Source organism: Ischnura elegans, chromosome 5 (assembly GCF_921293095.1).
Source record: "Ischnura elegans chromosome 5, ioIscEleg1.1, whole genome shotgun sequence".
In the NCBI taxonomy this organism is placed as follows: domain Eukaryota; kingdom Metazoa; phylum Arthropoda; class Insecta; order Odonata; family Coenagrionidae; genus Ischnura; species Ischnura elegans.
In genome coordinates, this window is record NC_060250.1 from 32,966,656 (window position 1) to 32,989,756 (window position 23,101).

Genomic DNA, 23,101 nt, shown 5'->3' on the forward strand with positions numbered 1-23,101 from the left:
CAAATAGGCCAAAATGAATGCCTCAACAACTTAGTGACTTGAAGCATCTAATTTTGGCATCCAGCAAAACTCTAATCTGAAGAAATAGGCTGAGTGAAGCTTGCAAGAACTGGTTCTTTATGAGATAGGGGATTATTAATTTTTATGGATCTGAGGAGAATTATGGTCATTTGTTGATTCAGTTGTTTGATGAGAAATTCACTTTTTCTGAAGTGTTTTGTATTTTTTGTTCTGTCTTCGTCTTTTGCAAATTTTCAATCTATGACATGATTTTGGTATTCGCTGGATTTTGATTTAGCTTATCATAAGTCAAAATGGAGAATAACGTAATGACCTGTTTTTTTGCCAGCACTTTAATGTTACGAATGTGTTTAAAACATTTCATTTTGATGAAAATTTTTGGGTTTTTACTTTACTTTGTGGTAGAATTACTTACTCTGCACTTCACTAGGAATCCATAAACATTTATTTACTTCACATATATAAACATTATTGTTGTCAATCACATAGTAACCTGAGAACATATTTACTTTACTCAAACACAAACAGGTTTTTTTTTTTTTTTTTTTTTTGTTATACAAAACATAGATAAATTTAATTCATCAGCAAGAGAACAAAAGATATATGTAAATGCATTTCAAGCACAGCCAGAAAAAATAAAGGCTCTCCACATGGTGGTCGACTGCATCACCGTTATTTGAAAAAGCGCAGAGCTGCTGCGCTTTATGGTCACTCCTCCTCGCAGCACCCGATCATCATCATCAGAGCGTGAAGAAGATTGACCGATGCCATCTCTTCAGCTGCACTCTTGTCAGGACCTTCACCAAATTTCACCAACTCCGGAGTGGTACCCAGACTAGCAGTGCACAATGCATTCCCAAGATTAGATTTCATGAACATGTAATCAAGAGGAAGGTCATTCCCTTCTGCAAACTTCTCCAAAGTCTCCTTGGGTGTGTGGCTCAACGCAAAACCTCTCAAAATTGACAGCTTTGACTATTATTTTTGTTGTTTGATGAGAAATTCACTTTTTCTGAAGTGTTTTGTATTTTTTGTGCTCTGTCTTAGTCTTTTGCAAATTTTCAATCTATGACATGATTTTGGTATTCGCTGGATTTTGATTTAGCTTATCATAAGTCAAAATGGAGAATAACGTAATGACCTGTTTTTTTGCCAGCACTTTAATGTTACGAATGTGTGTAAAACATTTCATTTTGATGAAAATAAATTTGTTTGCAGCAATTCTAGTGTTGGCTTGGATATGGCAATGAGAGAATTAGCACTTTGTGCATTTTATATTTATTTTCAGTCTTATTTTTGTGTGTGGCTCAAGCTCAGTCCATATGGAGATCCACTGAGGTCATTTATGTCCTTCCTTATTTAAAATTCTCATCAAATTTCCCCTCAATTTATATTCAGGAGAGTTTTCACTACCTATATAGTTACCTATTCTTTCCGTAAAAACTGCCGTTAGGTAAATTTTATGGAGGAAGATGAAAAAGTGCTTGGTGGTATAAATTTAATGAGTTTGAGGCTCCTCAGAGGTTTAAATATTTTTTTACCAATTGCGTTTATTATGGTATTAGTCTTTCTCCGATTAAATAGTCTGTTTTAAAATTCAAAGATTGACAAAGGAAGAAAATTTATTATTAATTCTTAGTACAAATTAAGTTCAGACTCTTTGGAGAAATATGGATATAGCAGTCATTGCAAGAGAAAAAAAATCTATTCTAGGAATAAAATTCAATCGGGTCTTACAATGCAACGTCTGAGTATGTTTGTTCAAAAATTACTACTTCATTTTGTCTTAAGTTTTAAACTTGAAAAATAAGCCCTGTTTGACCCAAAGAAAAGAAAAAATCCTTGAACGAGGTGTTACCTATATAAAATTTACCTATTGGTACGATAGGCTATACCCGGAGAGACCTTTTACCAAAACTGGTAACTATGCATGTCATAATAATGATTAATGTTAATTATGTACACTTTTCCCTGTCACTTGTGGTTTAGGCTTATGATATATTGATATTGCTATTTTTGAAAGTTAAACTTTAAAAACCTGGGGTTGGTGTAGTTGTTCTTGCTAATCCACTGTGACTTGAACTCTCTTAGTTATTCAGTATTTATTTGGGAAACTTAATTTACCATTGTATCTCATTATTATTTTTTCAGTTTTATGTCTATATTGTTCAAGCTATAATTTCTTTATTTTTTTTATTTTGGAGTTACCTTGGAAGTGGCATTTTTCAATGCCAGCTCAAATAATCTGCTTAGTTTTTTATGTATTTATTGTAATATTTCCACATACGCAGAGAATTAATATAGGTATGTGTATGTGAGAAAGGTATTTGTAGCTGTGATGGAAATTACAGCTTTGGGTGCATATACTGGATGACCTGTGGTGAATTTTCATGAAAAATATATTAATGTGCTTATTTTGAATGTCATTTATCTAATATCTGCCTCTCTACTGTGAATAAATTAGACTTTCAAGTTTATCGCAGTGATTAACTTATAATCATGTCAAGTTTCCTAAGACATATTCATGTATTACATAATTGTAGACTTTAAATCCAAAACTATATTTTGTATTTTATTTTGTGGAAGATCAGTTGCAGTAAAACACTTTCCTAGTTATCATAACTCAAGTGCCTTATGATTCTCGGCTACTCCCGAAGACTGATTTTGTGCCCTATGTTTTTGTGCTAACCACATAGATTTTAAAGGCATTTATTTTTTGTTGGTGTGTAATTATCGAGTCCACTTGTTGTTTGTTTTATACTTGTTGCTTCTTAATTGTGTAGACTTTAATGTGTGTTGAGAGAATTGAAAGAGTATAGTTTTTCGTACGTCATGTTTAACCTAAGTTTTTGCCTGAAAATGAGCTCTGCATTGTTGCATAACAATCACTTTTAGTCAGTGTGAAATTTCTATTAAAAGCATGGCTTTTCAATGAATGTAATGATTTTGTGAGCTTTTAGGCTTGTGTGTATAATAATAGCAGTGAGGAATTAAAATATGAAGAGTGAATTTCTTCGTTAAGGTTTTATAACTTTAATATCCAGATAAGTTTTATGTGAAGCAAATTGAAAGCCTTGTTAAATATGTGTGATTGAAAAAATGGATGGACAGAAACATTATTATAACTTGATACAACACTGTACTCGTGCCTTGGAAAAGTTGAATCTGTGGAGAAATTACTGGGAATTTTTAAAATAAAAGTTTTCTATATTCTAATGTTTTGGCAGGAACTGAGAAGTTTTTCACCGTCTGTAATTTCCTCCTTCATTTCCTCCCTCCCTCGCATCATTTTGGGCTAGTGATCATTGTTAAGGAAAGATTACTTGCTTTTCAATTTGCACATTATCTTGGATTTTGTAGTATCCGTTATGACGCTTGAAATAAATTTAAATGTCTTTATTGGTATCTTATTTTTGGCTTTGCTACAATTTCTGCTTGTAAAGAATAAATACTGTTATCATACATCTATAAACTCTTGTTTAACATATTTTCCTTGTGATATTCTCACTTGTGAAATCGTGAAACTCGTCTACTACTGGATAATATTTATCATTGAATTTATTTATTTTCATGGTAATTCATGTATATTATTTAATTTTTCTCCAAGTATTTAAAGAAGGAAATTTATGTGCTTGGGTTGTAGTATTACCCCTTGTTTTTATGGAGCATCAAGTAATGTCATTGTTCAGCCATGTATAATTTTAATGAGGATGAATAAATTTCACTGCAAAAAAAATTGAAATGATTTATTGTGGTAATTCCGGGTGGTACCATTTAGTTTGGCTGGCATTGGTGCACTTAAGATATGCACAATGTGTGTATGATCAAAGGTACAGGTCAAACTGAGGATAAATGATTTATAAAGTTGACTAAGTTAATTATTAAGAATGTTGCTAAATATTTAAATATAATTACTTTTCATGAATGTTAATTTTTTTCATGAGTTGGTGATTTTTCATTTCTGCATTTTCCACATTCTTTAGTCATTCAAGATATTTCTTTAATTTTGTTTTGCCAAGCCCCTATCCGATGGTTCTGTACCACTCATTGTTTTAACAATAATATCTTTATTTGACTGGAGATCTGATACCTTGAAATGAAAAGATATGGGGCACGTCACACTCATGCAAACATATGTACATACAGTACATTCCCGATTATCCGGGCTAATGATGGGGAGAGACGGCACGAATAACCGCAAAACACGAATAATCCAAAATTTCACTTTAATTTCTTGTAATGCTCATAGTTTACATAAAACAATATATTATTTTTTATGCCATTATTCTATTATTCGAGAGTGCTTCCCGGACTCATATGAGAGCTTTCATCACCAGTTCACGATCTTTTTAGCGGCGTTAACATGGTTGTAATCGTATTATTAATGCTCCATGTAAGGCCTGGTTTTGAAAACTGCACATCCATGGCTGGGTGATCACGGATACAGTAAAGTGGTTTGCACGAATGCTTCAAAAGCACTGCTCAACGTCGGAAACTATACTCTCAGGCACCACCACGTAGTTGCGTCTTGCAGAAGTTGCCCGGGTTGCAACTGCTGCAGGACGTGTATCAGTGATCACAGAGTGCGGTTGCGCACTGCGAGGCTTGGAAGACAGGAACATGGTGCTCCCGTGAATGCAACTAGTGCATGATCGCTTCTGTTTTACGAATGGGATTCTAACGGAAAAAATAAGCCCGGTGCATCCTAGTATTATTGAAGTAATTTCGTTAATTTTGCGTCCTATTTTATTTTTTTATAAAGATCGCGGAAATATTGAGAGAGAGTGAAAACATGCACGGATAATCCGCAACACAGATGTACTGCAGCGGGATAATCAGGAGTCTGTTGTAAATATATTATATACAATTATAAGTTTTAAAAGGCAGTGACATTGAAGTATTCCTCTACAAAATAGAACATTATATGAGTCTTGGCTTCCGGGCGTTCCTCCGCGTTTAGATGCCCATAAGTGACGACAGTTTCTCCAGCTATCCTGCTGGTGTCTTCAGGTGAGAAGTAGCGATGCATAAAATTTGGCCGTCGCTACTTCTAACCTGAAGACGCCGGCAGCTTGGCTGGAGTAACTGTCGTCACTTATGGACATCAAAACGCGGAGGAGCGCCCAGAAGCCAAGACTCATATGAAGAACCACCGCGGAAACCTCAGATCAAACCATAGAACAGATTAGTTTGTAATTACATTCTCAGTTCTGATTTAAAAGCGTTAATGATTTTTATTTATTTTACACGTAGTGGTAATATATTGGACAGTTATGCCTATTTCTTGTGTTCCATTTAGGAACTCTTGTATGCATATAAATGTAAGGGATATAATTTTTTGTACTTGGTATTAGTGGAATGCACTGTTCACATAAAACCTATGTTATTCTTCATGCACAAGATATGTAGTTAGAAATAAATATGTGTACATGCCCAGGAAGAAGATTCCAGTCCTTAGAAATTAGTTTACTGTTTATCTATTACACTCCTGGGCAATAATTCTGAAAGCTTGTTTCTTAAGTCTGAAAATTTTTAAAGATGAGTGGGTTGATTCCCAAAAGATAATGTTGTATAAAACATGAGTAAAAATCACCAAAATACGATCTTAGTAAAGTTTCTTGAGTTAATGTTTAACTAAGCTGTCTAAGGATGTATGCTTAGCTTGAACTTAGCTTACTGCTAAGGAAATTGACTTGCTCTGTCCAAGAAATTTTATAAAATAAACCCAAAAACTGCAGGTGTTAACTTGCTCAAATGATTTTTATTCCATTTTTATTTGGGTGCTTTTGGATAGCTGACTGCTGGTTAAAAAGTGTGTCAAATTTCTTAAACGATTAACAATTATAGAATTATCTTGAGCCAATTTGCTGATTTTTGGTGATTAGTTAAGCTTTTTCATATAAGGATGCATGGGATTTGGTTGATATCATAACTTAAGTGTCATTAGCATAAAAAATAGGGTTAATGTTGTCAATCTGGATGACGCCAGTGGTAAATCATCTATGAATATATAACAGAGGATGTCTGTTTGTCTGTCTGCTATGCGTTTTCATACAGCAGCATGGATTACAACCAAAGTTAGTATGTAGGTGCATGTCATGCTCCAAAAACCCGTAGTACTACTTTTGATTGCATCCATTACGTAGTTTTTTCGTTACCGTTTGTTACGTCATGTAATGCAACTTCTGCGGTTGGACATCCTGCTGGATAAGCTCACCTCTTGAGGCACTCAAAGGGAAAATATAAAAGAGTCTACTCTACACTAAACTATTTAATCCCTTTGGTGCAAGCCTTTTTGCTGAGTTATGCGTTCACCAGACGTTTTTGGTCTTCGAACATACAGACACACATAATGATCAATATTGTGGAGCAGGGTATAAGCTGATCCAGTGCGTGGTATACAGAAATGGTTTTTTTCCATTGTTTGCTGTTACAAATTTATATAATCATCATACCTCCTTTGTTCCTTTACCTAAAAATCCTGTCACGTGAACATGAATTCCAAGTTTCCCACTTCTATGGGTACTATCCTTCCGTAGCAATGCCGGGTGGCTTGTTAGTTTATTATCCCTTAACCGGTGACGTACGGTCTGAGAGACCGCTGTGTTTCTAAAATTATGAATATTTTCAAAATTAAGATTTCAAAATATCTATTATTCTCGTTAGCTTCATATTTTTGCATAACAAGGACAACCCTTTCTTAATATTTAACGTTCCTTTTATTAATTTCTGTAAATTTGCAATTGAACTCGATTAGCGGTCTGTGAGACCGCATGTCACTTACTAAGAATGCATCAAGAAAAGGAATAATCGGGATAAATTTCATGGCTACTTACTACTTAGCCCTCCAACTTTAACATTTAAGGCCTTTTTTAAATCTGGCGATATTTTGATTCATAGATATAATAATTATAACTCAAGTGTTTTTGGCATCAGTTTTTTGATCCTGCTTCAAATCACAATTTTTTATGACAAATTGGTTCGTATTGGGAGTGTAAAAATTTTAATAAAAGTTTTAAAATAGTTAAGCATTACAAGAAGCAATAAAAATGGCGTGGCAATATTTTATGAATTTTTGATTTATTGCAGTCTCCCAGACCGCACATCACTGGTAGTGTAACAATAATGGCACGTCATGACACAGTCATAACCAGTGCACTGGTTAAGGGTTATATAACAAGAATAGAAGCGGACCCAGGGTAGATCCCTGAGGCACATCCACATTAAAATTATGGAAAAAGATGCATGGCCGATGCCATCAATGGTTAATGTTACTGCATAAGATATGTTGTTCAGATATGATTTCATCCACTAAAGTATTTGATATCCCTTTGATTCCCAATATTTCCAGTTCAAAAGAAAGATGATCATGATTTACCAGATTAAAAGCCTTATTGAAATGAAAAAGTAAAGCAAGTGCTTCTTTCTTTTTATCTCTAGAGAGAGATTGTTATCTACTGTCTGGTACACATTTATGCAGTGGCGCTGACTCCATGGGGCCTGAGGTGGCCCGAGCCCCCTCAAAAATTCGTTATGAGTGTGAGGAAAAAATCTGTCAGGCTTCTTGATTTTCCCCAGAGTGTCCATCTGACAAGATTCCAGTTATCAAGGTTCTAATGTTGATCATAAGACTTCTCTAAAATGCTTAAAAAACTTAAAACTCACTACATACGAAATTTTGCGGGGCAAGCTCCCCATTTTGGGCCCCCCAATATTTTTTATAAGTCAGCATCCCTGCATATATGGCAGAAATGGTACAATTCTTTACTAGGGTTGGTGTTGCTGTGTATAGTGCTTGTGTTTTTTTTTGGTTAAGATGGTATAGTTGAGGATTTCTTTTGACCAATACCTCAGCCTCTTGAATTAAAATACAGGGGAGGGTGAGGACTCTATTTACCTTAAGGTATGGCTTGCAGGAGGTCAGCTATGATATTCATCCAATGCACCTGATGGCTTCCTTTGGCATTTTGAATATGCATAAGCTATGGTAGGATATGACCCAAAATATGATGCCGTGTTTGATTTGGGAGTAGATGTGGGCATAATATAACAAGAGCAATATATTTGAGAAGACTTACTTGAAAAGGTTGTGTAGTGTAGTGAAAGTGAAAGTGATACACAAGTGAAAGTGGAGTTTATTTGCTGTGTTCAATATGGTTTGTCCAAAAAAGAAACTGAGACAGGTGAGAGTTTGTGGAATAACATTCTGATTTAATAAAAAAGTGAGATGGCAATTTTCCGCAAAATTATTTAATATTTTACGATGAGTTTCGATCATCAGGTCATCACTATAGGCGACTTTAAGTGCTTAATAGGCACACAATGTTTTCATTTACTTGTATAAGGTAGTTATGATTGTTTCATTTATGAGTGACACTATTTAACATAACCCTTGTTCTATGGAAACATTCATTGGTAGTACAAACTAAATCATACTCATCAGTGGCGTAACTAGGAATATGCTTTGGGGGGATAAGATGGTCTGGGGTGGTGACCCCCATACCCCCTGGCAAATGGGGGATTGGGGAAAATTTTTGAAAAATGACATGCCTGGATATTATTTCTCTGAAGCTTTGAGGGGCATCTATCCCCTCATCCCCCCAGTAGTTACGCCACTGATACTCATTTTCCAATACTTCTTCGGCACAAGATGACTTCTTTAGGTTTCTAGTACCTGCATGTAGAATTATCATGTCAAGAGAGTTTGCAGTGAAGTCCTTGGCCAGCTCTTCAATCTTCTCACCGGGTTTTACCATTTTAATGACACAAAGAATAGCCTTCTTCACTCCATTAATTTCCACATGGTAATAATTAAGTCACCAAGCAATAGAAACTTACTCTTGTCAGCACTATCTGGGATTTGAGAATCTAGGATTGTAACTTTGGGGTGCATGTTATTAGTAGGCAGTTGCGTAACTTTGAAGGGAGATGAGGGGATAGATCCCCCCCAAAGCCTAAAGGCCTCTTTACACAGTACATTAACAAGTACGGGTTAGTGTCTAAATGTATGAATGCCAAAATGCGGTGTGTAACCACCCAACTTGCGCGAATGCATGCACAGAACATAGAACCTGTTCAAATTTGGTTCTTGCATTCATACATGTTCTGTTCTGATCCACAAAAATCATTCATGCAAACAAAAATTAACTCATACGTGTTACAGTATCATGTAAACAGGCCTTTGCGGAAACATGCGGAGAAATAAAAAAATACTAAAAACTATTGTCTAGTTTTGACGCATAATAACAACACCTGCTTAAATTTCTATTATCAGTGCCAAAATGATGTAAAAGGTATTTCCATGCATGTCATTTTTCAAAAATTTTACCAGATTTTGCCTGGGGGTGGGGGTGGGAGAAGTCACTACCCCAGGCCATCTCATCCCCCCAAGGCATTTTCCTAGTTACGCCACTGTTAGTAGCTATTGAAACCCCCTCTACCTTCTCCCTAGGTCACTCAACTCCTTCCTCAAGACTTGATTATGGACCTGCTGCACTGTTCTTGAACTGTGGCCTTCTTGGCATCTTTTGGTTTAGGCTGTATTTATTCTAACTTTTCCATTTATTTCTTCAATGATATGAGCTTAAATCGTAGTCACTTTCTCCAAGTACTGTTCTTATAATTACTTAAGAAAATACGGAGGCTAGAAATGTATGTTATCTGAAAAAACATAACTGACAAGGAATTCATATTTCCCCCCAGAGAATCGGTCGTTCGACGATCGATCACCGATATGACCAATATTTTCGATAGAAATCTGAACAACGCGGGCGCACTGAAATCGGTGATAAAAGTTGTCTCGGCAGCCACGGTTAGCGAAAGGGTTTCCGTCGAATGGTGGTGAAGTTTACGAAAGGTGTTTTATTAAAATTTTAAGAAGCATCATCCATTGGAATTGAATTCCTTGATGAAGATAGTGTGAAAAATCTGGTCATTTTTCAAATCCATTCGTCTGCTAGAATCGGCGTCGGGGTTCAATGGTTGTGTGGATAAATTACCATTTTTGAAATCTGGTGAGTTTAAATATACCAAATGTTATCATCTGTCAGTGTACGTATGATGTAATTATGTGTATTCGATTAATTAATATTTTTATTGATGATATATACATGTATGGGTTTATAATTCGTGATTGTAGGAAGGATTATTCAGTATATCACTATGCTTCACGGAACACCATTCCTTTTCTTGATTTTTAAGGAATATCGTCACATTATTCCACATTCAGAAAATTTCGGTATCCGCATTTCCTCTCATTGTTACTCGACGTATAATTAGTAGTGTTCAATCGTTAGGTCATTAGCTATATTTGTTATGGCCGCAGATATTGATATGCCGCACGCAATTTTTTTCTTGTTTTTTTTTTTTTGGCCAGAGAGGGGTAATGCTGATTTATTTTATAATTTACCTAAGCCTCGATCTCCTTTTCAGGAGTTATGGGGAGGCTTGAATTACTACAGACACTCACTGGTCATCAGGGCAGGGTTTGGAATGTAGCATGGAATCCTCAAGGGGACATATTAGCCTCCTGTGGTGAGGATAAAACCATACGTCTATGGACAAATTCACCCTCTAGTCAAGGGGACAAATTGGGAAATTGGACTTGCCGGTCTACGTTGGTCGATGCTCATCAGAGAACCATACGAGCAATTGCGTGGTCCCCCTGCGGTCATCGATTGGCTTCAGCCAGCTTCGATTCGACGACTGCAATTTGGGAACGGCGCCAGCAGCTAAACACAGGTCGAGGAGCGGATTTTGAATGCGTAGCAACTTTGGAAGGCCATGAAAGCGAAGTGAAAAGCGTTTCTTGGGCTCGATCTGGCCGTCTTCTAGCTACCTGTAGTAGGGACCGCTCTGTTTGGATTTGGGAAGTGGAGAATGGTGAAAATGAAGAGCTGAATGGAGAGTTTGAATGCGCCGCTGTCCTTAACTCGCATACTCAGGATGTGAAGAGAGTGGCTTGGCATCCGGAAAGGGAGCTTCTGGCCTCTGCCAGCTACGATGACACTGTTCGTCTTTACATGGAGAATCCCTCTGATGGTGAATGGGGCGAAGTTGCTGTTCTCTCCTCCCACTCATCCACAGTTTGGGGTTTAGCTTGGGAAAGCAATGTGTCTGAAAGAGCAAGTAAAGGGACTAGATTAGCCACATGTAGCGGTGATGGCACTGTGAAAATATGGCAAGAATTTGGGCCGAATAATGAGGAAGGGGTGGCCCCTGGACCAGATGGCCATCCAGCGTGGAAGTGCATTTGCACCTTATCTGGTCATCATGGGGGCCGGCCTGTGTACGATGTAGCCTGGTGTCCCTGTACTGGCTACATGGCTACTGCTTGTGGTGATGATGCTATCCGTGTATTTGGAGAGGCTGAAGGAGGAGATTCAATGGAATTAAGTGGACCTTCTATTGACATTTTGGCTACTCAACGATCAGCTCACTTACAGGATGTAAATTCTGTTTGTTGGAATCCCAAAATGCCTGGGTTATTGGCATCTGCAAGTGATGATGGGGAAGTGAAAATTTGGATGTTTCACTCTGATTAATGATCCACTTTTGCATTGCAAATATTCTATGTTCAGTTTTTATTTTGATTTCCTTTATTTTCCCCTCTCTGGCATTTAAATGGGTTACTTAAGAAAAGTTGTAGGATTTTGAACCAATAAATAATTATTTTTACTAACCAGCATTCAATTTCATAATATGTATGAATTAGTTCCCAATTCTTTTGAAATATTTAGATTGCTAGATATTGACACTTTGATACGTGTCTTCAAACTTGATTTGTGGCTTGACTACGTGAATTTGGTACTAGAAGGTGAAAAACTGGATTCATCATGAAAGTACCACAGCTGAGAGACACCACCACTTTGGTCTGACCTACTTGTATCTTATATTTCTTCGTGACTGTTTGTGAATGAGAATTGTGCTCATTTGTCAACATGATGTCTAGCTTCTGCTAGACAAATTTTTTTCATACTTTCAAAATATATATTTCTTTTTATGCTTACATTACCTCCTTCCTAATGTCATTGACTTCACCCAGTCAAATCTCAATACCTGTTCCAACAGTCTTATCTTTCTCTTCCATATATATCGTACAAGTTACCTTTCATTGCAGAACTTGTGGAGAACTTCGTTTTTTGTCACCCTCCTTATCCATCTCACCTTCTCCATTAACATTCTAACCTATATTTTGAGCACCTGAAGCCTATTCATCACACTTAGTTCTTGTTTGTTGTGAAGGTTAAGTGCATCTATATGTTTTATGCTGTCTTTCTTGAGGTAATTTTCATGTATGCTTTCTTTTAACTCCTTTGCTAATGCAATTGTACAAACTTTGTCATGAAAGTTGGTCATTTACTCCTACTATGCTTTACCAAAGAAATAAAATTATTACAATTTCGTTTTAATGTATGTAGTCTTTCTTTTGGTCTCCTGAAGAATTTCGCCTCCTTAATATAGATATTGTTATTGCAAATAAAAGCATCAGTGTTCCTTAGTTGCTTTGAATCCTGATAATTGGTAGTCTTAGGAACAACTCAAAGCTTGTGTTCATTAAAAGTCTGTCCTAAACTATCCAAAGAGCCAGACAATCTTGTCGACATTTGTGGTAGAATCCTTGGTGGTGTCCTCTCTTCTGGTTGATAATTTCAAATAAATAAAAAGGATCTGTTACACTCTATGAGGGCATTAGCAGGGTTGTTATAACCCTGACTGGTAACTCTTAGCTGGTATTGCCCCGTCACACTTTTGGAGGAGTGGTGGAGTGTATATACAAACTATGTATAACACATTTTTATGTATTTTGGTCACAGTTTGAGATTTAAAAAAATGTTTCTGTATTAAATTTCTGTCTCTAGGCTGAAAAAATTTATTACAAGAATATCATTGAATTTCATGTCATTGCCATGGCCACTATTTTAGGTGTTTGTGTCGTGTGGTGTAGTCTGCCATTCTATAGTATTTCTCTACTTAAAAAAAAATTATTATCCATGTTGGTGTCACTATATCAATCAATCTGTGATATAAGAAATAATAGTTGGAAAGACAGGAGTGGGAAGCCACCCATATATTTATTTGACAGTGGGCGAATTCCGTGGCAGAAAAATCATTCACTTAAGCCTGGGCTCAAACTGGGGTCTTCCAAAGTGATGATGAGTGCTTAAACCTATTTAGGTACAAATATGCCCTTTTCTCTGTCTTGTGGATTATTGGGTCATAACCGGTGACTCTCTTGTGAAATGGAATACAAACTTTGATTATACATTCTAATGGAGGGGAAAACCTTAGCAGTTTATCGGAAGGGAAAGGTAATCCATTCACCATAATTTTCTTGGCAATTTTTCGTTTGCTTTCTGTTTCACACTGTCTGCTTCTTTTGCATCCATTACTGAGGAAAAGTAGTTTTGAGGTGGGGAAGGGTATATAAAGGAGGTAAGAGGAGACTAGGAAATGGAGTATTGCTGAGTGTTTGTGGGACTGGCTAGAGAAGTATACAATGAGTAATCCAATGAATTGTTAATTAAGCAGTGGATAATGAATATTCTACTGTATTAAACTTCACTTAAATACCTCATTCATTTTAAACGCGTGTAGAATTAACAAACCAATTGATTAAACTATCATAAAAGAAATTCATATTCTGTCAAAGCAATCTGTTTAACTGGAGGCATTCCTTGTCCTAGAAGATTTTGCCTCACCACAAGTCACAAAGTAGTGAACATTCAAGGGTATAATTTACAAAAAGAATAGGGAGTAATTTCCTTAAAAGAAAATATGATAAATATTGCTGCACGCAACTAATTAAGCTTGCAGTTTTTGACATTTATCAATCCTCACGATGGAAAGACTTTTGGCTAAGTAAGAGGTAATTGTATTCATGGAGAACATGGAACTAAGAATCATGAAAATTACCCTGAAAAAGAAGATTATGTTAATATTTAATTCCTACAACAAAGCTTTGGGAAACTTATTTTCCCATGATAGACAACCCTGGATTGTAAAAGGAGCTGAGAGTACAACTTAAGGTGTGTGCTGTGGTACTGTAGGTGGAAAGTACAAATAAGAGTGTAAGCTGCAGATTGTTGGCTGTTGGAGATAGAAATTTCAAGTGAAAGAACACCAAGCATACTTCGCAATCATTAAGTCTGTATTTTCCAATCTAAATATTATTTAGAAGAAGTCCACAAAAATGATATCATTTTAGAGAAAGTATCACAATTTTCATTGAAGGAAGACATTTTAACTATGCAGATTTAAAGTTCGATGTGGAATCATTAGCTTAAATTTTCACTTTGTTATTTCTTAAGAGGAAACTCATTTATCAGGATCAAGTTATGTTCAAATAAAAATTTTTACACTGTATATTCAATTTTACCACTGTTTTTGATAATCAATGGCACATAATATTTGAGCTTCTGAAAAAATTTGTTGAAAACTATTTGAAGTTACAAAATACCTGAAGGTAAAGACGTACATGAAAATATCTTTTTCAGAAAATTTCTGATGATAGTTGCAGTTGCTGCATTGACAAAGGCCTTAACCAGAACATCAAGTCTTGCGAATTTGACTGCTCCATTGATCAGATATCCTCAAATTGCTTCTTTGCTTTTAAGGAGGCTACCTTCAAAAATGACGATGGAATTTGAAATCATGAAGGTTGGTATACTTATGTTTTATGTCATAGCAATTATTATGTCAATAGCCAATGAAATTTATTTTTCAATGCCAATGGATGGCATTTTACTCAGTACTCAATGGATATATGACTTCCTTTGCTATGCGTTTGTGTTAATGCCTTTTTAGTATTTGTTATGTGTTAATGCCTTTTCATATTTGTATGCTTGTACAGAAATTTTGTTCAACTGATGATGGTAGAGAGGGTCTACCAATTCGTGAAGTGGTGAAGAAGCTGGAATCCTGGGCTCCTCTCCATCTAGCTGGCTCTTGGGATAAGGTTGGACTGCAGGTTGAACCAAGTGGAGATTCCCATATAGTGAGCCGTATCCTCCTGACCAATGACTTGACTGAAGCTGTTGTGGGTGAGGCTGTGGAAAGGGGTCCATTTGGAATGATCTTGTCTTATCACCCTCCAATATTTCGACCCCTGAAGAGCCTCACCAATCGAACATGGAAGGTTGGTTGGTTACTACATTAACATTGGTTACTACATTAACATTGGTTACTACATTAACATTGGTTACTACATTAACATTGGTTACTACATTAACATTGGTTACTACATTAACATTGGTTACTACATTAATATTGGTTACTACATTAACATTGGTTACTACATTAACATTGGTTACTACATTAACATTGGTTACTACATTAACATTGGTTACTACATTTAATCTAATTTAATTTCCTCAAAGCTAATCAAAAGTCATTCAGAATCCAGCCTTGTCTTGTACAGAGTGGCCACTCTTCTGGAAAATCTATAGGGTCAGGGAATTTAGTTGTGTATGGGAAGTCATGAAATGTGTGTAAAAATGAAGAATCTACCCTTTTACTGTCAGCAACAGTACATAACTACTGGGAAGGGGGAATTTGGAGGGAATGAGGGGGATACATCCTCCCAAAACCAATGAGAAATTAAAAAAATATTTAAAATTGTTGTCTAGTTTTGAAATGTAGTAATTGCATCTGCTGAAAGTTAAATATTAAGTGCCAAAATGATATAAAATGTATTTCTGGTCATGTAATTTTTCAAAAATTTTCCCGTTGCCCGGGGTCGAGGGTCCCCCCAGGGGCCCTCCTCACCCTCCCTAAAGCACATTCCTAGTCACTCTGGTCAGCCTTGTTGGAGGTGCAAATATGCCATGTCCCTCATTCAGTAGTGATGGCTGTTGACTAGTATGGTTAAGCCTCAAATTTCTTCTCCATTATTTTTAGGAGAGAGTCATTACTACCTGCATTGAAAATAGAATTGCTGTGTATTCTCCTCATACAGCATGGGATGCAGTAGCAGGAGGCGTTAATGATTGGCTGGCTTCTGCTTTTGGTAAGTTACCATCTGTCACCCTTATTCACCCATATCACATGAATTTTATTTGTTTGATACATTGGCTGGGAAAGTTGAATTTTGATTACCAGGTTCAGGCTGAGGCAGAACACACTGGTGGGTCATGGGTATTTTTTTCTGCTCGGTGGCAACCACTGGTGGGTCATGCATAGCTCATAGATTACCATGTGTAATGAAAAGGCTCTAAGTTTTATACCTCTAACTTCTCATTTTGCTAAATGATGGCAGCTTCAAAATAAAGAAAAACAGTAAATTCGTTGTCTTGTGAGGAGGAAGTCTGGTGTGTCCCTCCGTTGGGTTATGCCACAGCAAATGTGTTTGACTGAATTATTTTTATTGGCCTGCATCAACCTTTTCTGTGATACAGGTGGGATATGGGGTTAAAGGATATGCAATTGTGGCTAATTCTTTACATCCAAATTTAATTGTTGTCAATATAGATGCTAATACCGTATTCTTCCGAATATAGTCCCCCCCCCCCTAATTTTGAGGCTTAAGTTTCAGGAACAAATTAAAAAAATGGGTTTGAATATAGTCCCCCCCTTAACTTTTATCACGGGCATTTTTGGAAAAAAAGGGGGGCGTATATTCAGACATATTTGCTTGCTTATTTTCCATGTGATGGAGCATTGTGCAACAAATTAGCGAATTTTTAGATAATTTATCTCTAACTTCATTGCATATTTTTATAAGAAAATGTTTGCTGTGAAGATGGATTTTTATATTCAACAATGATCTGTACATTTTTATTTTAACCCTTTCGCGCCGGACCTTCGTTGAGGGAAATTCTTCCTCAATACGAGTCTCTTGAAAGCTTTCTTTACTCCCCTGTACGAAGCTTTTTCTAGTCGACTGTGGGCAGTGGTTCCCTCCCTAACCATTTTTGGACCCAACTCAGCGGGGCGCCGATCCCTTCCTTGGCCTCTGTCCCAGATCCAAGAAAGATTAAAAGCCCCTTCCTAGCACGAGTCCGCGGTCAACTGGCTAAAATATTAATGCAAAATATATGCAAATATTCGTTGCTCGCATCAATTTTTTTACATTCAAAATGAATTGTGTGTTTTTTTCTGTGCGTGCAGAAATTTTAAATGAAGTTCTAACGTTGATATAGACGGATTTAGTATATTTACAAGTTTATCTGTAACTCCATTGATATTAACGTTAGAATTTTGTTTGAAATTTCCATGTGGTCAGCAAAGAAAGGAGAATTCATTTATAGCATTGGATTTCAAAAGTAAACAACAAATATTTTTTTGGAAAACACACTGCAAATAACAGTAGTTGACCACATGGAGAGGATAGGAAAGGGTCGACCTGAGCGGCTGAAGAAGGGACTGGGATCGCACTAAGGCGGATCTCGAAGGGCGACCGCAACCGTGGGTCTATTGTGTCCGCCACGGTCACTTTTTTCGACCTGTGCTGCACAGGCGCGACATTCGTTGGTTAGGGAAGGAAAATTCACGCCGCACAGGTGTGGCATTCGTTGTTTATGGAAGAAAATCCTCGCCGCACAGGTGCGGTATTTGGCGCGAAAGGGTTAAAGCTAAATTATTATTCCCCCTTTCACAACTTAAGTGGAATGCGACATTGGATTCATTTTCTACCTTTTTGTAGTTACAGAAAAAGTGGTGCCTCTGGTTGTTAGCAAGACTTGGACTCAACCCAATCCTGAGGAAGCTAAATTAACTCACCACGTGGACATTGTAGTTCCCAATACGGATGAGCAGTTGGGGAGCTTCATTGAACTCCTTACTGAGTGCGCAGAGGAAATGGGAACTCAGATTCATGACTTGTGAGTTCTTTTGTTTCATAATTTTTGACTGTTTGGTCTTGACTTTGATTTCATTGTTGTAGATTGTTTTTATTTGGATGAGGGTATTATTTTTGTCTTCATTGGTGATAAGTAGTCCACGATGAATTAAGCATAATCTTAATTTTAATGTCCTATAAAATCTGTGGTTGAATTTATTAAAGATTCCTATATAAGGTATTTTTCTTCACACTATTAAATGTGCTGGATATGTGTTTATGTACTTTTGATTAAATTTTGAAAATTAGTCAGTAGTGGTCGCCCTTCATTCATTGAAATTTGAATTTTTTCCTTTTGTATTTGGCTTCAAGCAGCAATAGTCATAAAAATAGAGTTGATTTAAACTACATGGTGTTTAGAGCCCAGCATCTAATTAGCTTTGTAATTGCTCCAGGTGGTATTTAATGCAATCAATGGTTAAGTTTGTCTTTTGCATTTTGATTTTATCTTTCTCAATATTTTAATTGTATTTTTTATGTAGGAGGGATGCATCAGATGGAACTAAAGTTATTACATTTGTGTGCGATGAAGAACATGTTAGTCGTTTGGTGAAATGTGTCAATTCATGGCCTATGAAACCTCTGCATTTACAGTTTCGGATAAACAAGCTGACACAGGTAAGTCTGATTGTCTCTAACAAGTCAATTGAAAGTATAATAGTGTGCTGTTGTATCTTTTTGAATTATACTTAGGCATTCATTTCTTTTAGATACCTCTGCCAGATTTTGGAGAAGGAAGATTGTGCACTTTGAAAGAGCAGTTGACGCTGAAAGAAGTTGTGGATGCTGTCAAAAGTCACCTCCATCTTCACCATGTGCGCCTGGCTGTTGCCAAAAATCACAGTCTTGGTTAGTACTACATGTTATGGTTTTACTTAAACTACAATGACCCTTGACAAACTGCCGGCTGCTCCAGCCTCGATGTATACAAAGAAAAGGAAAGGCAAAGATTTTAGAACTTGAGGAGTATAAAGAAAAGAAAGGCAAATGAAAGGTTCGATTTGTTAAAGAATGATAGAATGTAGGAACAAAGCTCTTTTACATGTTTAGGGAGGGAGTTGATTTCCAAAAAATGGAGTTGGAAAAGTAATGGAAATTTATATACAGTAGATTCCGGTCAATTGGGACATATCGGGACTTGTGCTCTTTGCCCCAATTAAGTGGCTGCCCCAATTAGGCGCACTATCCTGTATATGGGCATAAACAAACGTGGCAATGATAGAAACAAGACTGAAGAATGTTTATAATACAACATATGTTTATTAAACTATTAATTTGATTAATAAATCAGCGAGTTTAGTTGATTTCTGACAATTTAGTCAATATTTTTCATAGCCTTGGGCGACGCTGAATGAATGTCTTTTACTAATTGTAAGTCCTATTAAAGAAAAGTCCTATCCTCTTGCGGATAGTATAACAAGAAGAGCTTTCAAAATAGGGAAAGAATGGGATCATTTGTGAAAAATAAGAGTAAATCAAAGGAGGAAAAAAAATAGTACTCTTGAAACAAAAAAATTTTAATTTCGTCGCGAGTATAGAGTCTATGTCGCCGACTCATGGCCCAATAAAGTGGCATGCTGTCCCAATCAAGCGGAGAATACTCTGGGATATTCCTCTATTGGGTTCTGTTCTTCAAGATCTGCCCCAAGTAACTGGTGGACCCATTAAACGGAATCTACTGTACATATTTTATGGGAATTTTCGTCCATTCCAATTATTAGAATCAGCTAGTACTTGCATCCTCGCTTTGACTGCTTAAACATACTCACGGGGAGGATGGTAAAATTGTGAATGAACCAGAATGTAATAATGCCAGTCCTGCTGTCTGCTAGGGATAAAGCCTGAATCATACGGTCACTTTTTTCCACCCTTTCAAGGGACAGCTCCAGCGATTGTTTCAATGATGGCGGAAAAAATGACTGTTTCACTCGATCATTTTCCACGACGGCTCAAGGGATTGTAGTCCCATCCCTTTTTCCATCACTTGGCATGTCCTTTTTCCATCATTGAAACCATCACTGGTACCGTCCTTCGGCCCAACAGAATGCATTGCCGCCAATAGCGGTTGTAATGCCATGCTTGGCTTTTGATTGAACCACAGTCGTGAATACTGAAGGTGATGGAATTAGTGATGGAAAAAGGGACAGTGAGAATGAAAATTTAGTACAGAAAATGATGGGTAGAGCAATCACTCGTTTGGTCTCTGAAAACCTATGGTCACTGGAGCTATCATTCTGAGGGACAGAAGAAATGATTAGGTGATTCAGGTTTAAGAATTTTGGATACATTGTTTAAGGCATATTTTTATGTTACGTATACTAATAAAAATTATGTTGCACTAGCAATATGTTGCTAATCACCTAAAATTGGACCTTTTTCATCATGTATTGGCTGTTCCAAGCCCAAAATTTTCAGTTTCCCTGTATGAAAGTTGTGTGTGTCCCACGTGGAACCAGGTATTCTAAAATACAGAACTTTTTACAGGGGGGGGGGGGGGGGGTAAGAAGATAAATACGTAGTGCTGTGTACCTATGTGCCATGCTAAAATTATTATTATTACATATTACCAACTACATATGTACTTCATTTATTGTTTTCTGTGAAAGTTTCATTTGTGTAGTTAAATATTAGCAATTTATAGAATTATGTTGATATCTGGCTAGGTACACTTTGTGTTATCCAAAAATTGTCCTTCACAGAGCTCATCTTTTACATCTCATTTCATTTGCAAATATCTACATATTTGCAAATGAATGAGAATTGGCTAATTGATAGTTAGTAAATGCTAGTTGGCTAGCTCTTATAGCCTCTGCTGTAATTCTAAATTGATTGCTCAATTAATTACAAATATAATGCAGTTAGAAGATGTGAAATATGTACTGCATTTTTTTATTCCAAGATGTTGGCAGAATTTGGGCACAAATTCTCCTGCGACTAGTTTCAGTAAAAATATCTGCCCATGCTTGCCATCGAATTAATTCATAAAAATCCTCAACTTTGTATGACCTTCAATCTTATTTGACTGATGTTATTTTGTACAAATTTGCTTAACGTGGTTTTATTATAACACGACTTGGTATCAACATTGCCATATATATATATGCGTGCAATATTCCTGCTTTACCTCAACTAAGGAACTTGCCAAAACTCTCTTGTCACTAATTTTTAAGTTTAGGAAAAGCAAAGAATTTCCCTTGATGTATTGGTAATGTAGTAATTGGCTGTAGGCAAGATAATAACTACTTGGATTTTTGATTACTGTGCCGTATCAACTTTATCGATGCCCATTGATGTGAAATAGGCCATAGATATGTCAGCCTATGGTACACTACGTGTGTGATTATAATGCCTGATATACACCTATTACTTAACACGACGCTTTTTGGGATCAAATTTTTATTGTTAAGTGAGGTATACTTGTACCTTGAACATTGAAGAACATTACCAATTGGCCTCCAATCATGTCCATCAGTTTCATGATTCATTTTCATGATGTGCGTGATAAAAATCAATGTTGGTAGAGGTTTTTATGGATGTTAGATCAAGGGATGGATTCAGCATCAAATTTGGGGCAGGGTCATGACATGGGTCCTGGGACAGGGGGCCCAAACCGGGGATCTTGCCCCAGAAAATTTTTTAAGTAGTGAGTTTTAAGTTTTTTAAGCATTTTAGAAGAGTTATATGATCAACATTAGAACCCTGATAACTCTAATCTCGATATCTGGACACTCCGGGGAAAATCCACAAGCCTGACACACTTTTTCCTCACACCCATGACGAATTTTTGAGGGGGCTCCGGCACCCTCAGGCCCCAGGCTCCACTGTCACGGCGCCACAGGGAGTATAGAATACCTCTTCCGGGAGAGAGGGGGTGATCTCTGTGTAAAATATTTTGCAGGGAGTGCTATGCTCTGCGATATATACCACTCAAATTTCTCTTACTTATGGCACTGTAGCAATGTATTTGCATACGCACTCCCTTACTCGTTTACAAGGATACAAAAACTATAAAACTAATAAAAATAAAAATTTTTTGATCAAATTGTGTGGAGGGGTATGGTTGTAGTTAACTCCGACCCCCTGAATCTGCCAGTGGTTATATCCGTGAAAGCAATCCTGCTTTAAGGTGAAACTGATTTCATTCAATCTATACTGTCATGCAAAATCTATCTACAAGTGACCATGAAAAAAATGGAATCTAAAATTGCAATTTATTCACTGGGATTATCGATGAAAAAGTCAACAATGGGGGCATGGAATTACCCGCTGTGGAGAAAAATTTCCTTATCTCTTAGCCTGTGGGGACTAATTATTATTTATATAGTACATACACAAATACAGTCACTCCCTTCTCATTAGTTATTGTCAACAAATTATGGCTCATGACTATGGTCACCCCACGTAAAGTGTTTAAGATTGCTCCTGCTTTTATGTCTCACTCATAAATGTTATTCCCCACCACAGGTTCACTCGTCCGCTCTGTGGCACTGTGTGCGGGGTCTGGTGCATCTGTTCTTGCTGGTGTAGATGCAGATGTGTTGCTTACGGGTGAAATGGGACATCATGACATCCTCGAAGCAGTCCACAGGGGGTCCCATGTAATACTCTGTGACCACTCAAACACCGAGAGAGGTTTTCTTCACCATCTGGTTGAAGACAAAGTCTTGGACAACCTCTTTGATGGATTGATTGAAGTGGTGATGTCCACTCATGACAAAGAGCCTTTGCATGTCCTTTGAATTGAAGATTGAAGAAATGCTTTTTTTTCCTATGTGGTGATTATTAATAGCATTTTTGTTATTTGTGGTGCTTTTACAAATTTTTCAGCCTATATATATTCCTATATGAATTTATTGCATTAAAATTGAATTTAATCAGTGTAATTACTTCCTATATTTGATAGGATTGAGGAGATCCTGCGCATAACTATAAGAATTCTGTTTGGAATATTTTGAAAATGTCTTAAGAGAAGAGCTGCTCGAGTATTATTGCACATCTATGAAGAATCAAAGAGGTAAATATGATTTCTTTCATTTGATGTGCATTGAAAACTTCATCCAATACTCAGTTATGGTGGCCTGATGGCTAATGCAAACTTTGTGCAGAGTAGTATTAGTGAGATTGTATATATGATGGGAGTTGTAGCTGGGGATATGTCCGTACTTGAGATTCTGATTTGAGTGGGAAGAGTCTGCCTTGATGTAATTGATGATATTGCATCATGATGATGCATGGTGTTCATGG

At 36.7% G+C, this 23,101-nt stretch overlaps 1 protein-coding gene across 2 annotated transcripts; it reads left to right on the top strand.

Annotated features, from left to right (window-relative positions):
• Positions 1–9,774: 9,774 nt before the first annotated feature.
• LOC124158683 (probable cytosolic iron-sulfur protein assembly protein Ciao1) lies at positions 9,775–22,740 on the top strand. 2 transcript variants are annotated; one of them, XM_046533914.1, is made up of 8 exons: positions 9,775–10,034; positions 14,517–14,679; positions 14,873–15,157; positions 15,919–16,027; positions 17,663–17,840; positions 18,340–18,475; positions 18,568–18,706; positions 22,322–22,740. In XM_046533914.1, exons 2-8 carry the CDS (start codon positions 14,527–14,529, stop codon positions 22,594–22,596), a joined length of 1,275 nt encoding a protein of 424 aa, XP_046389870.1. In that variant the 5' UTR covers positions 9,775–10,034; positions 14,517–14,526; the 3' UTR covers positions 22,597–22,740. The 2 variants fall into 2 exon arrangements, with proteins under 2 accessions (XP_046389870.1, XP_046389871.1); XM_046533915.1 differs by lacking the exons at positions 14,517–14,679; positions 14,873–15,157; positions 15,919–16,027; ... (2 more) ...; positions 18,568–18,706; positions 22,322–22,740 and adding an exon at positions 10,453–12,435 and having other exon boundaries at positions 9,780–10,034.
• Positions 22,741–23,101: the final 361 nt, after the last annotated feature.